General features: G+C 33.7%; 1 protein-coding gene across 1 annotated transcript in view; it reads left to right on the top strand.

Annotated features, from left to right (window-relative positions):
- Positions 1-10,380: 10,380 nt before the first annotated feature.
- LOC137630602 (uncharacterized) overlaps positions 10,381-13,414 on the top strand; it is a 168,742-nt gene continuing 165,708 nt past the window's right edge. Inside the window, exon 1 of the mRNA XM_068362192.1 lies at positions 10,381-10,548. Coding sequence (XP_068218293.1) covers positions 10,417-10,548 — 132 coding nt within the window. The 5' untranslated portion in view covers positions 10,381-10,416. The remainder of the gene's footprint in view (positions 10,549-13,414) is intronic.

The raw sequence follows: 13,414 nt of genomic DNA, 5'->3' as shown, positions 1-13,414 counted from the left end.
AACTTGTCCAACCGATCTCAAATAGAGAAGACCAAAGCAGCTTGAACACCTGGCGGGACAGAGTAAACAGGCCCTCCAGTTGGTTACCTGAACTGTTACCACTGACTTTGCTTTGGCTAAATTCCTTTCATACGACACTGGGCACTTACCATTGTAGTTGTCGAAAGCCGTGGGTACGTATTCCGTGGGATAGCCATTGGTGGTGTACGAAACGACCAAGGAAGTCTTGCCTACCGACCCGTCGCCTACCAAGACACACTTGAGCTTGGCTTTGACCTGGCCATCAGGGGACGAGGATCCCATCAGGTCTAGGGAGTTGACCAAGGGAGGCATACTCGCCCCCGAAGAGCGATAAATCCAGTTGTACGTCGCGGTTGAGTCCGGCGGATACCCTAGAGTACTGTAGGGTCTCTTGCAAGTATCCGATTCTGAATGGAACAGTTCGCGCGTGTACCTGTCGATCGAACGCAGGCCCCTGAACATGAGGCTAAAGGCGCCTTTCGCCCTCGGGATCACCACTTCCAAAAAAAATAAATAAAAAAAATCACATCACCTAACACTACGCTGTAGATCGGATATGCATAATACCGTTACTTCACTTATAATGTTACTACAATATCGACTTTCACATGACAAATGAGAGTAGGATCATTAAGCGGATCAAGGAGATCCTTTCGCGGCCACTGTTCAACTCAAACTGACGTTGTGTTTACGAGTGACGCGGGGAGAGAGAATCCTCTGAAGAGAGAGAGAGAGAGAGAGAGAAAAAAAAAGAGAGCAACAGCTGATTCTGTGACGTCACACGTCACTCCGCCCTTTGTCACTTTGGAACGTTATAAACCCTGCTGTCTCCTTCACCAAAGTGTAGTGAACAACTTGATTTCGGCGAATTTCAAGTGTAACTTTACGTCTGTTTAAAATCACGTTAGATAAAACTAAATGGACTTTAAGTGGTATTATTTTTACTAGTAGCTGACAATGCCACGTAAGATGGCATTTGCTATTTGGTATCATATTCACGAAAAAAAATACACAAGTAACTTTACATAATAGAAACTCAAAACTACTGTTGCAATTATTTGTCTCCGCCCATTTCACAGTACTTTTATTCAATGTTTACTTCGTGCCCAAGCATGCCAACCTTTCCGATGTGGGCTAATCCTGAATAGTAGACAGGGAAGCCTGCCATTTTTTCATAAACAACACCATACACAGTATATTATTTATCGCATATTTGTCGAATCTTTAAATCACGTGCTTCTCCGAGCTTTTATTTATTTATCAATTGTTCCCTATAAGACAGAAACAATTCGAATGTCCAGTTACTTGGAGATTTCTGTAACTATTTATTTTAATCATGAGAGCGATATATATATATATATATATGTGTGTGTGTGTGTGTGTGTGTCTAGTATATATATATATATATATATGTGTGTGTGTGTGTGTGTGTGTGTAGTCTTGTTGTAACTATTGTTCTATGGATATTTTATGTAATCAGTCAATATCATCTAGGAAGAAAATATACCTTCAGATGGCATTCTATTTGTGAAAGAAAAAACATTAGGTAATGATTGTATGGAACGTTGGATGAGGAGAAATTAGTACACACTGATTTATCCTCATGATTATTATTATTATTATTATTATTATTATTATTATTATTATTATTATTATTATTATTATTATTGTTGTTGTTGTTGTTGTTGTTGTTGTTGTTATTATTATTATTATTATTATCACGACCCTTGTTGGAAAAGCTCTGACATGGAAAATATCCCAACGAGGAAAGAAAATATATGAACTAGGCCTACATGAGAAGTAATGTCTTGGGGTAGAGTTCTCTTGCTTGAGGGTACACTCGGGCACACTATTCTATCTTATTTCTCTTCCTCTTGTTTTTTTTTATTGTTATTTCTATAGTTTATATATGAAATATTTATTCTACTGCTTATACCGTTCTTGAAATATTTTATTCTAGTTTTTAATTACTTTTCTTGTATCTTATTTATTTCCGTCTCTCACTTGGCTATTTCCCTTGTTGGAGCCATTGGGCTTATAGCATTCTGCTTTTTCAACTAGGGTTGTAGCTTAGCAGGTAATAATAATAATAATAATAATAATAATAATAATAATAATAATAATAATAATAATAATAATAATAATAATAATAATAATATGGTCTGGTTAGTTATTATACCACGGGATAACATATTTTAGCTACATTCTCTCTCTCTCTCTCTCTCTCTCTCTCTCTCTCTCTCTCTCTCTCACACACACACACACACACAGCGGTTTCATGGACTTTTTGACCTGGGATTTATACCCATATAATTCGACTCATCTCATAAAATATATCTGTTAATTGTGCGATAAACTGATGAAATTGATAAAATGACTAGTGTAGACTTGGATCATCCACCAAACCATCCAATGGTATAATTTTACATTAGATTATAATGTTTGATAATGTTATGTTATAACTACTACCAACATTATTATTATTATTATTATTATTATTATTATTATTATTATTATTATTATTATTATTATTATTATTATTGTTGTTGTTGTTGTTATTATTTCTAATATTATTATTATTATTGTTGTTGTTGTTGTTGTTGTTGTTGTGTATGAAATATAATTTGTTCATATGATACGCTTTATCGCCCTTCACATTAAATATGAGAACGCGTTTTTGTTGAGAACAGGGGAAAGAAGCAGGATAAACAACGAGACTCAAATGAATGAGAGAAACACATTGGTAACAGTTCAACATACATGAAAGTATTTAAACAAAGTACTAAATACACCACATAAATTTTCATTCACAATTGTTATTTTTCTTCCTTTATATTTTCATCGGGAGTTAATTGAAGACTCTTAATCTATCATTAGAAATACATTCGCCACAGTTTTCGAATTTTTTATTAATGAACATAGGTCAGTCTTCTTTTTATTAATTCTATGGATAACTTATAATACACACACAGAGATATATATATATATATATATATATATATATGTATATTATGATTAGGAGGTATATTCATTGAGTTCATAGTCAGCGGATTAACAATTACGAAGACTTGCCAATCAGCAACAAAATAGATAAATAAACGATAAAGTCTAAGGGTGTCACACGTATATTTTGTGTACATAAAACTTAGAAAATCTCTCTGTAAAAGGGATGTAATTGCGGGGACTTTCTGTACCACCGCAGTCAATATCACGTGATAATACATAGAATTATGAGAGAGAGAGAGAGAGAGAGGAGAGAGAGAGAGAGAGAGAGAGAGAGAGAATTTGTTTTTTCAGTCAATAGATTAACAGGATTTTCTCTGTGTGATTTATTTGTAAATCACTGTACTGTACAACTAAAATCGTGACATAAAGTTATTTATTCTTATATCTTTCTATCTATCTATCTGTCTGTCTATGTATACTGTATATATATATATATATATATATGTATATATATATTATATTTATATGTAAATATTGTATTTACATATTTATGTGTATATATATATATATATATATACTGTATATATATATAAATATATATATATATATATATATATGTGTGTGTGTGTGTGTGTGTGTGTGAATGGTCTTGTATTGACTGTGTAAATCTTGAGGGCTTTGTTTTCAAACTCAAACAGATGGGAGTAGGTTGGCTTTTTCTTGGCATCATTATTAAGGTTTTAAAAAATATATTACAAATAGTTAATAACCACAATAGTGAGTCTAGGAATGTAATCTCTGGTGTTCCTCGTTCATATTAAATTATATACACTGTTGGATGCATTGTGCTGGTAGCATCCTGTTTTCCTACCTAGGGATGTAGTTTAGTAAGTAAATAAGCAATACTACTACTACTACTACTACTACTACTACTACTACTACTACTACTACTACTACTGCTGCTGCTGCTGCTAATAATAATAATAATAATAATAATAATAATAATAATAATAATAATAATAATGAAATATGTATACATATCAATAATTATATATGCATGTTTGAGTATGTGTCTATTTTTAGAATAAACTTTTTTTCCTTTAACAGGTGGTGGCGCTACAAAATTAGCAACACAACAATTACTGCAATATTTATAATTTCAAATCATTGGCAAGCCCCGTACAAAAAAAAAAAAAAAAAAAAAAAAAAAAAAAAAAAAAAAAAAAAAAAAAAAAAAAAAAAAATCCAAAGCATTAATTTCTCCAAACTACTGTACACAGAAAGCTCATTCGGGATGTAGTGGCCAATGTGGTAACGTCCCTGACTGGTGATCGCCAGACTGATGTTCGAGTCCCGCTCAAACTGGTTAGTTACTTTGGTCGCTGTAACCTCACCATCCTTGTGAGCTAAGGATGGAGGATTTAGGGGAACCTATAGGTCTATCTGCTGAGTCATCAGCAGCCATTGCCTGGCCCTCCTTGGTCATAGCTTGGGTGAAGAGAGGGCTTGGGCGCTGATCATATGTATATATGGTCAGTCTCTAAGGCATTGTCCTGCTCGATAGGGCAATGTCATTGTCCCTTGCCTCTGCCATTCACGAGTGGCCTTTAAACCTCTAAATATTTAGCTTTTCGTCGCTTCTTTTACACACTCTTTAGATACTCCTGGCTATTAAGACCATCCCCTCCAAATTCTTCAAAAAAAACACCTATTCAACCTTTTCAAGGTCATACTTTTCATTTCCCTCCGAAGAGCTCTGCTCCACATGGGCTTGGACTGAGTCTTTTTTGTAAATATTTTTTATGTAAATATGTTTTTGTCCAATAAACATTATTATTATTATTATTATTATTATTATTATTATTATTATTATTATTATTATTATTATTATTATTATTATCTTAACTATAAACTCTTTTCACACAACGTATCCTCGTCCATTGTATCTACATAATTGTTCAGTGGCTACTTTCCTCTTGGTAGGGGTAGAAAAGACTCCTTAGCTATGATAAGGAGCTCTTCTAGGAGGGCGCTCCAAAATCAAATCCTTGTTCTTTAGTCTTGGGTAGTGCCATAGCCACTGTACCATGGTCTTCCACTGTCTTGTGTCAGAGTTCTCTTACTTGAGGATACACTCGGACACACTGTTCTATCGTATTTCTTTTACACTTTTTTCATAGTTTATATTTAACAGATTTATTTTATTGTTGTTGTTCTTAAAATATTTTATTTCAATTGTTTATTACTTCTCTTGTGGTTTATTTAGTTCCTTATTTCCTTTCCTCACTGGGTTATTTTTCCCTGTTAGAACCCTTGGGCTTATAGCAACCTTCTTTTCCAACTAGGGTTGTAACTTAGCTTGTAATAATAATAATAATAATAATAATAATAATAATAATAATAATAATAATAATAATAATAATAATAATAATAATAATAATAATAATAATCAAACGGCAACCTCAGAATAATACACTTTCTTCTCCAAGCTACTTGTATCCATTCCACATGGTCATGTTACTAACCACCCGGTTAGATATTACTTTTAGAGAATTATAGCTCCCTCTATGGTCTGTCTAGATACGTGCTGCTCTATTCTCTGCCTTCTCATATATCGAAAGACCAGTTTCATATACGTCCTCTTTCCTCACACGTCGACAACACTGAGCTTGGTAAGCCTACACCTTACGATCATAAGTAGATAGCTACTTTAACTGTTTAATGGCTACTATTCAAATATTAAGGACAGAAAAGACTCTGCTATGAGAATGACACTCCGAAATCAAACCAATGATCTGAAGTCTAAAATAGAGCTGTGACGTATGCACCATGTCTATCCACTGTCTTGGGTGTGAGTTCTCTTGGTAGTGTGTAGTCAAGCTGATAGGAATATGGGTCTTAATAAAATAGATATGTATGTAGGAATTATATTAGATGAGTCTGGAAAATATCTGGTGCTGATAAAACAAGATGTTTAAGAGACTTAGTTACCTTTCCCACATAGGAATTAAGCAACAATGAATTTTGTTTGTCGATATTTTTAAGAGTTATTTAGACAGACAAAATTAATTAATGTACGTTAAGTTGGAAAACTCTTAGGAAAGTAACGATTGAAACTGTTAAAGAAAACGTAATTAGAAAGCTGAGAAATGGAAAGGCTATAAGACTTCATGTGATTTCACGTGTGTTAATGTGGTATGGTGACTGATAAACAGAAAGTTCACAGATGGAAGGTTAACGTAGCAACTGTTTCCCTCTGGTAAAAATAGGTAGAAAACTGAAATGTAGTAATAATCACAACTAAAAAAACATGAAGAATATTTGCAAAGGTAAATGTTATGACAGAAATAGAGGAATTTAAATTGAAAGAACATTGGTGGTTTAAAGCAAAGACGTGTATGAATAATATTATTTCATGTATTCCAGTTGTATAAAAAGTAATGGACTTCATGATGCGTAGTTTAAAAGTTATTTTGTTGAAAGTGATTCGAAGTTTTATAGCAATAAAGAAGCTTGTGGGAGAATGTGATGATGTAAGTGAATTGCTAAATGATTTGTTTGAAATAAATAAATAAGAAATGGGGAATATCTTATCAGCTGTTTATATTTTCAAGGATATTATAGAACGAAGAGAGAAGTCAGAGAAGGGACATAGTCCAGAAAAAGTTTGTGGTATAAGGAAAGAGGATGTACACTTGGGCACAGAAATTACTGGCACACCTCGCTTTGAGGAAGTGCACCCTGTTGCACCCTTACTATGCGGATGGCAACCAAACAGCTATTGTAGGGAGAGATGGCAGAGGTACAGTACGCAGGAACTCCCCGTGCATTAAGGGTGTGACAGGATGGACTTCTGCAGAACGAGATGTGCCAGGAATTCGTTTCTAACTTTACATAGAGTATGCAGTGACTTATGTTTGTAGATGATAAATTGTTAGTTGGTGATGTTAAGGAGACGCTACAATGACGGGTAAAATATTTTTTGATCGTTTGTAAAACGGCAAAAATTATATGGGATATAAACGAGGACAAGATGAATGGAAGTAATAAAATGGGCCATTGCATGCGAGCACAAAGGAGGAAGAAGGTAAGTGGTTTATTCGTATAAAACAAAAGTTCAGAGGAGAAAATGAGTGTACGTGAATTAAAGTATATCTTAGTACGTATGAAAGGAATGTCGAACCATCTCTTTTGCCTAGAAATAAAATATGGACGTTGAATAGGACTACAGATTCCTTAAAACAGGGCAAGAGGCAGAGATGAATTGTTTTCATAATAATTTATGGGGTTAAAAAGACTGGAAGAACAAGAAACATAAAGATATAAATAAGACATATTGAGACTAATGACAAACATGAAAAAGAGTTTAAAAATTATGTCAAATGGCTCGATCACGTATTGAGTTTGCATCAGATAACACCCCTGTTGGTCTCGGCATCTTTATGGTTGGGCTTCACACACACACACACACACACACACACACACACACACACACACACACACACACACACACACACACACACACACACAAGATCGAGTAACTTGATACCAAGCTCACAGAATTAATTTGTATGCCAGCCATGCAAAATCACTGACAATTTTGCATTTCCCATCTTGAAATCGCTTGGAGTTGGCCATAGTTGTATCATAGTAAAATCGCCCACAGTTAGAAATCTGTACATAATCTAAGGTAGTACAATTTAAGAAGCTGGGAACTTTGCTACGTAATAATAAGATTTCTGAACCTTAAACGACACAAATAACAATTACAGAGTTCTAAGGATGAAGTCAGAAGTGTTCCAAAAGAATCTTAAAACAGATTATTACGAAATGGTAGCATTTTAGCACCAAGAATACAACTCTGTGACTGAATGGAGAAAAATCACCTATAAAGGAGGATAGATGCTTATGTTAAATAACTCGTGGACGTGTAAGCCCTTTCCCGGGTATCTAAGGCCAAGAATTATGCTATATCTTGTTATTTTACAAAAAGAAAGAAAAACAAATATTTACGACAAACTAATCTTGGAGGTTATGCCATGTAAGATTCCCCATTATTGGGATGTTTCAATAATTGAACCAATTGTTGTACCTGCGTTCGCAATTGTCATTTTATTTTACTCAACTGTTAGTGTGATTTATTTTGGTTTGTACATCTTTTTCGGGCTATTCATACCATATTTCGTTATAAATGGTATTTGATCGTCCAGTATTAGTATAGTAACAGATTTTGGCCATTTAATTGTCCAGTGTTTGAGTAACTAGAAAACCGCCCACTTTGTACCTCCAGTCTTGGGTAATCCCAAATGATATTTAATGTGTGTACCTCAAGCTGCTTGATATGAACTGACTCCCCAAGTTTCTATATACAAGTAGGGTCTATTCTGAGAGAAGGAGCAGTCTTGGGTTCAACTTGTCTAATTCATATACGTGGACCACTGTGGGTTGATGTGTTCCCCACATTACTCGTCCATAAGTTATTACCCAGATAATCTAAAATGTTTTTTTTTTTCCTTGTTCTATTGGATGTAAATTTCGACATACTGTACGATGCTGTGAAGATAAGTGATGATAATAAAATAGTGCATCGAAACAACAGTTGATCCTTTTAAATTCACTTTTATCTGATAATTTTTGTTCAAATACAAGAATCGGCGCTTTTCGTTGTAGCAATGATAAGTTGCAACCTATTTTACATCAAAAGATAAACAGAATAACCGGGGAATTATAAGACTGGTGATATTGTTCCTAATCAACATACCACATATGCACAGTGCATACTTACAACATGGTAAATGAAGTAACGTTACGTAACTCGGGGTTTGAAACAAACAGGTATCACTGAAACAGCCTTGAATATTGATCAGGATTTTTTTTTGTTAATTATACATTTGTTAGCTCACCCAATCACAAGTAGTTGTAAAATGTTTTACAAAATTCCACTCTTCTTCTTTCAATCGAAGCAAGCATAGCAACTAACACATGCAAGTTCAACCGCCCCATCTTTAGCTCGCGGGGATGGGGAGGATGCAGCGACCATAGAAACTATCGAAGCTAAAGGAAAATCGTGGCTACAATTACAGATTATGGGGAAAAGTTTGTTAAATGCTTCAAGAAATTTTGGTTCACATGTCCAAACCCTGATGAAGATGATGACCAGCAAGAGGAAGGGCAAATGTTGACAGATGTTAATGATGGAGACAAGCTGACATTTTTGACATTCCCAGAAACCTGAAGAACCAATATTCAACCCTCCCAGCCATTAAGGTGTGCTAGTCTTACTTTGAATTTAATTGCAACTACGAATGCTGCCAGTGGTTTGAAGAGTCCAGGGTTATCTAAGTTAAACCATATAATAATGGCAAAGTGCTCAGTTCTTTAGAATGCAGCAGGGAAACCCTAGAGTTTGGAAATGATAAATATAATTATCAGTAAACAACCCAGGTATCCATGTAAACCAAGGTGGGATTATTTATTATTATTATTACTTGCTAAGCTACAATCCTAGTTGGGAAAGCAGGATGCTATAAACTCAGGAGCCCCAACAGGCAAAATAGCCCAATGAGGAAAGGAAACAAGGAAAAAAATATTTCATGAACAGTATGATTCTATTCTTCAAAGACAACATCTGGGAACGAAGGTAAATACACTAATGTAAGAATTAAAGCTTCATGTGTTTAAAGAAAATTAGCTCAAGTTCTTATGAGAATGGGAAGTTGTCATGAAACTAATTGTTATTACTTCAGACAAGTTACAGGAGAAAGGAAATTGTTTTTACAATTCCCAGATGTTTGATACTCTTATTTTTGTAACCAAAGAATTTTAATAGTAATGTCGAATAACTTAGAGTTGAGATACTGTAAGCCATAGGAAGTACTACTTTCAGGGTATACAGCTAGATTTCAGAAGTAGGGCCTACAGTATTTGGACTTGGATCCTGTGATTCTGGATGCAGTCAGGATTTAAGGATTTTTATTAACTCTAGCGATCCCTCTCAGGGTGTGAGAGTACATTACAACATATACAAAATTATAATTTGTACAAGATGACTGTAAAACGAAGCAAAAATGCTTCTATTCACATATCTATACAGTACTGTACATATATCCGTATACCCATAGATGCCATGTATAATGGGGACATGAGCCCATATGGACTAGATAAAAATATATATATATATATATATATATATATATATATATATATATATATATATATATATATATATATATATATATATATATATATATATATATATATATATATATATATATATATATATATATATATATATATATATAACCATTTTTATTTCTACAAATTTTGCTATATTGCACAATTCTCTATTATTTTCTATTTTAAAGTCAGACTGCAGCCTTTATATAAGCCGTCATAACAGCGAATTTTTTATTACTACTACTATACCGTGAACGAGTCAGAACGACTGTCATGGAATACTCTGAAACTCCGTCCAAACTGTCACCTTTGGAGAAGGATATACGTAAAATACGTAAAAAATTACGACAAATTGAAGCTCTACAGTTGTCGGATAGGGAACTTAATGAAGAGGAAATAATTAAAGTGAGTAGACTAATCACACGGACTTTTATTGTAGTTAGGCATACGCTTCCGTAGAATGCTGTGCATTACAATTTCTTTAAGAAAAATGAAGAAAAAAATTCAAATAATGAGAAGTTTAATTATCATCTTGAATGAAGGTACCTAGCCTGGGAGGCACCTTTTTTTTCCAAATGTCTAGTGTAGTAAAGCGCTTCGTCCCGACTGTCTCATTTAGGTAGTAGGATGGCTAGGGCCGTTCAACTATAGAATGGTGCATTATCATTTAGGACGTTTAAAGTCACATAATTGAATAGATCTTTGCAAATACATGATTTTGAATACCATATATTACTATTGGAAACCTCTTAACGAAATTATAGATTGTAATGAAGAAATTCCCGTTTTGTTCCGTTAGCGGAACATGCTGCAGAAGCCTCTGTTTACCTGGCACTTCAGAAAAATACTGTTATTTCGGTATTATTGTATTGTATTACAGGGCAATGTAACCTAGGGAAAAAACTACTTTTTTTCTATAGAAAAAATTCCGTTCTTTGAAAATGACTCGTTCCTGTCGCAAATGTATAGTTTCAGAAATATATATATATATATATATATATATATATATATATATATATATATATATATATATATATATATATATATATATATATATATATATATATATATATATATATATATAGATTTATGCTTATTAACGGAAACTTGGTTGCAGGGAAATATCAGTGATAACTCAAAGATTCAGGAGATGACGCCGATTACTCACAATTTCTACCACGTACCATGAAAGGATAAAACTGGAGGAGGAGTGGGTGTCTTCGTGTCGAAAACCTCCTCTAGGGTCTCTATCATGAATGAAATAGTATTTGAAACTTTTGAATATATCTATTTAAAACTGACAAGAAACAGTAAGGTATTGAATATAATATCATTATATAGACCACCAGGGAGTAATATGAGGAAATTCATTGAAGAATTTAGTATTCTTATGGGTGTGGTGGACGATATTAAAAATACATTAATTGGTGGAGACTTTAATTGTTGGGTAGATGATGAAAACGATTATAAGACTAAAGAACTCAAGGAAGTATTTGAGATGTTTAATTTAATAAATAGCGTTTCGGTATCAACGTCAGTAGGTGGTCATACACTCGACTTGGTCATATGTGGGAAAAATTCTGACCTAATAAGAAACCTTGAAGTGGAACCATACTTTGAGATCTCAAAAACACATAAACTCATCACTTTTGATGTTAATTTATATAAATTGCATCAGAGTATTGAAAAAATGGATCGCATACAGTATAGGGAACGGGAAAATCTTGATGCTTAGAATTTTATTGAAGTAAGTGTAGCGCAAATGTCTTGTGAGAACATACAATGTGAACATATGGTAGATAGAGAATGTGTTGGGTGTTATACCAAGAAATATGACGACAATTTTGGAAAAATACGATACCATGTGTCCCATAAAGAGCAAACAAATAGTTGTACACGAAAATGTTAGATGGTATAATAGTGAGCTATTGAAGACAAAAAGACATAGACGTAAGATGGAAGGTAGATGGAAAAGAGCCAAATCCTCACAAGTCAAAAATCTATATAATAAGGCCAGAAATAACTATAACATCCTGTTAGAAAAATCAAAAAGAAAATTCTACAACGGCGAAAGTAAAAAACTAATAACATGAGGGACTTTCACAAAAACCTAGATGATTTGATGGGATTAAAGAAAAAACATGTCTTGCCTGATAATGTTTGTGCAGAGAAATTTGCTATATTCTTCAATGAAAAAATTGATAAAATATATAGAGGTTTCCCCCAAAATCACTTGGAAGGATAGTCAGTTATGCCAGTGAAGGAGGGTAAGAAGTTAATAAAATTTAAGGAAATGAATATGTGCGACTTGTCAAAGGTTATGAGAGAGATGAAGAATACATATTGTGGAAATGACCCTTTCCCAAACAGTTCAATAAGTGAAGCTCCAAACAAGCAAGTTGTATATAATATTTACCTGAACATAATTAACCTAAGTATATCACAATCCTGTTTTCCTAGCTGTGAAAAAACTGTGTTGATCAAACCAATATACAAAGGAAAAGGTGATGTAAACGAGCTAAATTCAAATAGGCCCATTTCAAATTTATCCTACATGGTGAAGCTTATTGAAAAAATCATAAGTGAGAAATTTTGGGCGCATATTGATGAGTTAGAGTTATTCCCGGAAAATCAATCGGCCTACAGAGCTAATCACTCTACAGAAACTACCTTATGCTCAATAATGAATGATATGATAGGTCTTCTTGATGAGGGAAAGTGTGGAATTTTGATTATGTTAGATCTTAGTGCTGCTTTCGATACTGTTGTGCACGAGTACTTACTTGACGACTTAAAGTCTATTGGAGTGACTGAGGAAGCACTGGAATTTTTGCGAAGTTACTTAATGAATAGGAAGACTATTGTAGAAGTTTCTGGAAACCGATCCATTGAGAGAATTCTTATGAAAGGTGTACCACAGGGTAGTGTTCTAGGCCCTATCTTGTTCAACATATACACTATCGAGCTATCACACATCTTAAAAAAACAAAAAGTGGGATTTAAACTATATGCAGATGATACTCAGTTCTACCTTTCAATTTCAACAACACAAGATACAAAGAAGAAAATTGATGAGATAATGACTGAAATAAAAACATGGGTGCAGAGGAAAAAGCTTAAATTAAATGATGATAAAACAGAATGTATGTTTTTTGGCACAAAGGTTGCTTTGAAGAATTACCAGTTAATTCAAAGTATAAAAATTGGTGACGCTAATGTTGGGATTGTGCCTGTTGTGAAAAATTTGGGTGTACTGATAGATTGTAATTTG

The sequence above is a fragment of the Palaemon carinicauda genome, chromosome 38 (genome assembly GCF_036898095.1).
Source record: "Palaemon carinicauda isolate YSFRI2023 chromosome 38, ASM3689809v2, whole genome shotgun sequence".
Classification (NCBI taxonomy): Eukaryota; Metazoa; Arthropoda; class Malacostraca; order Decapoda; family Palaemonidae; genus Palaemon; species Palaemon carinicauda.
This window is presented reverse-complemented; position numbering and strand designations above follow the sequence as displayed.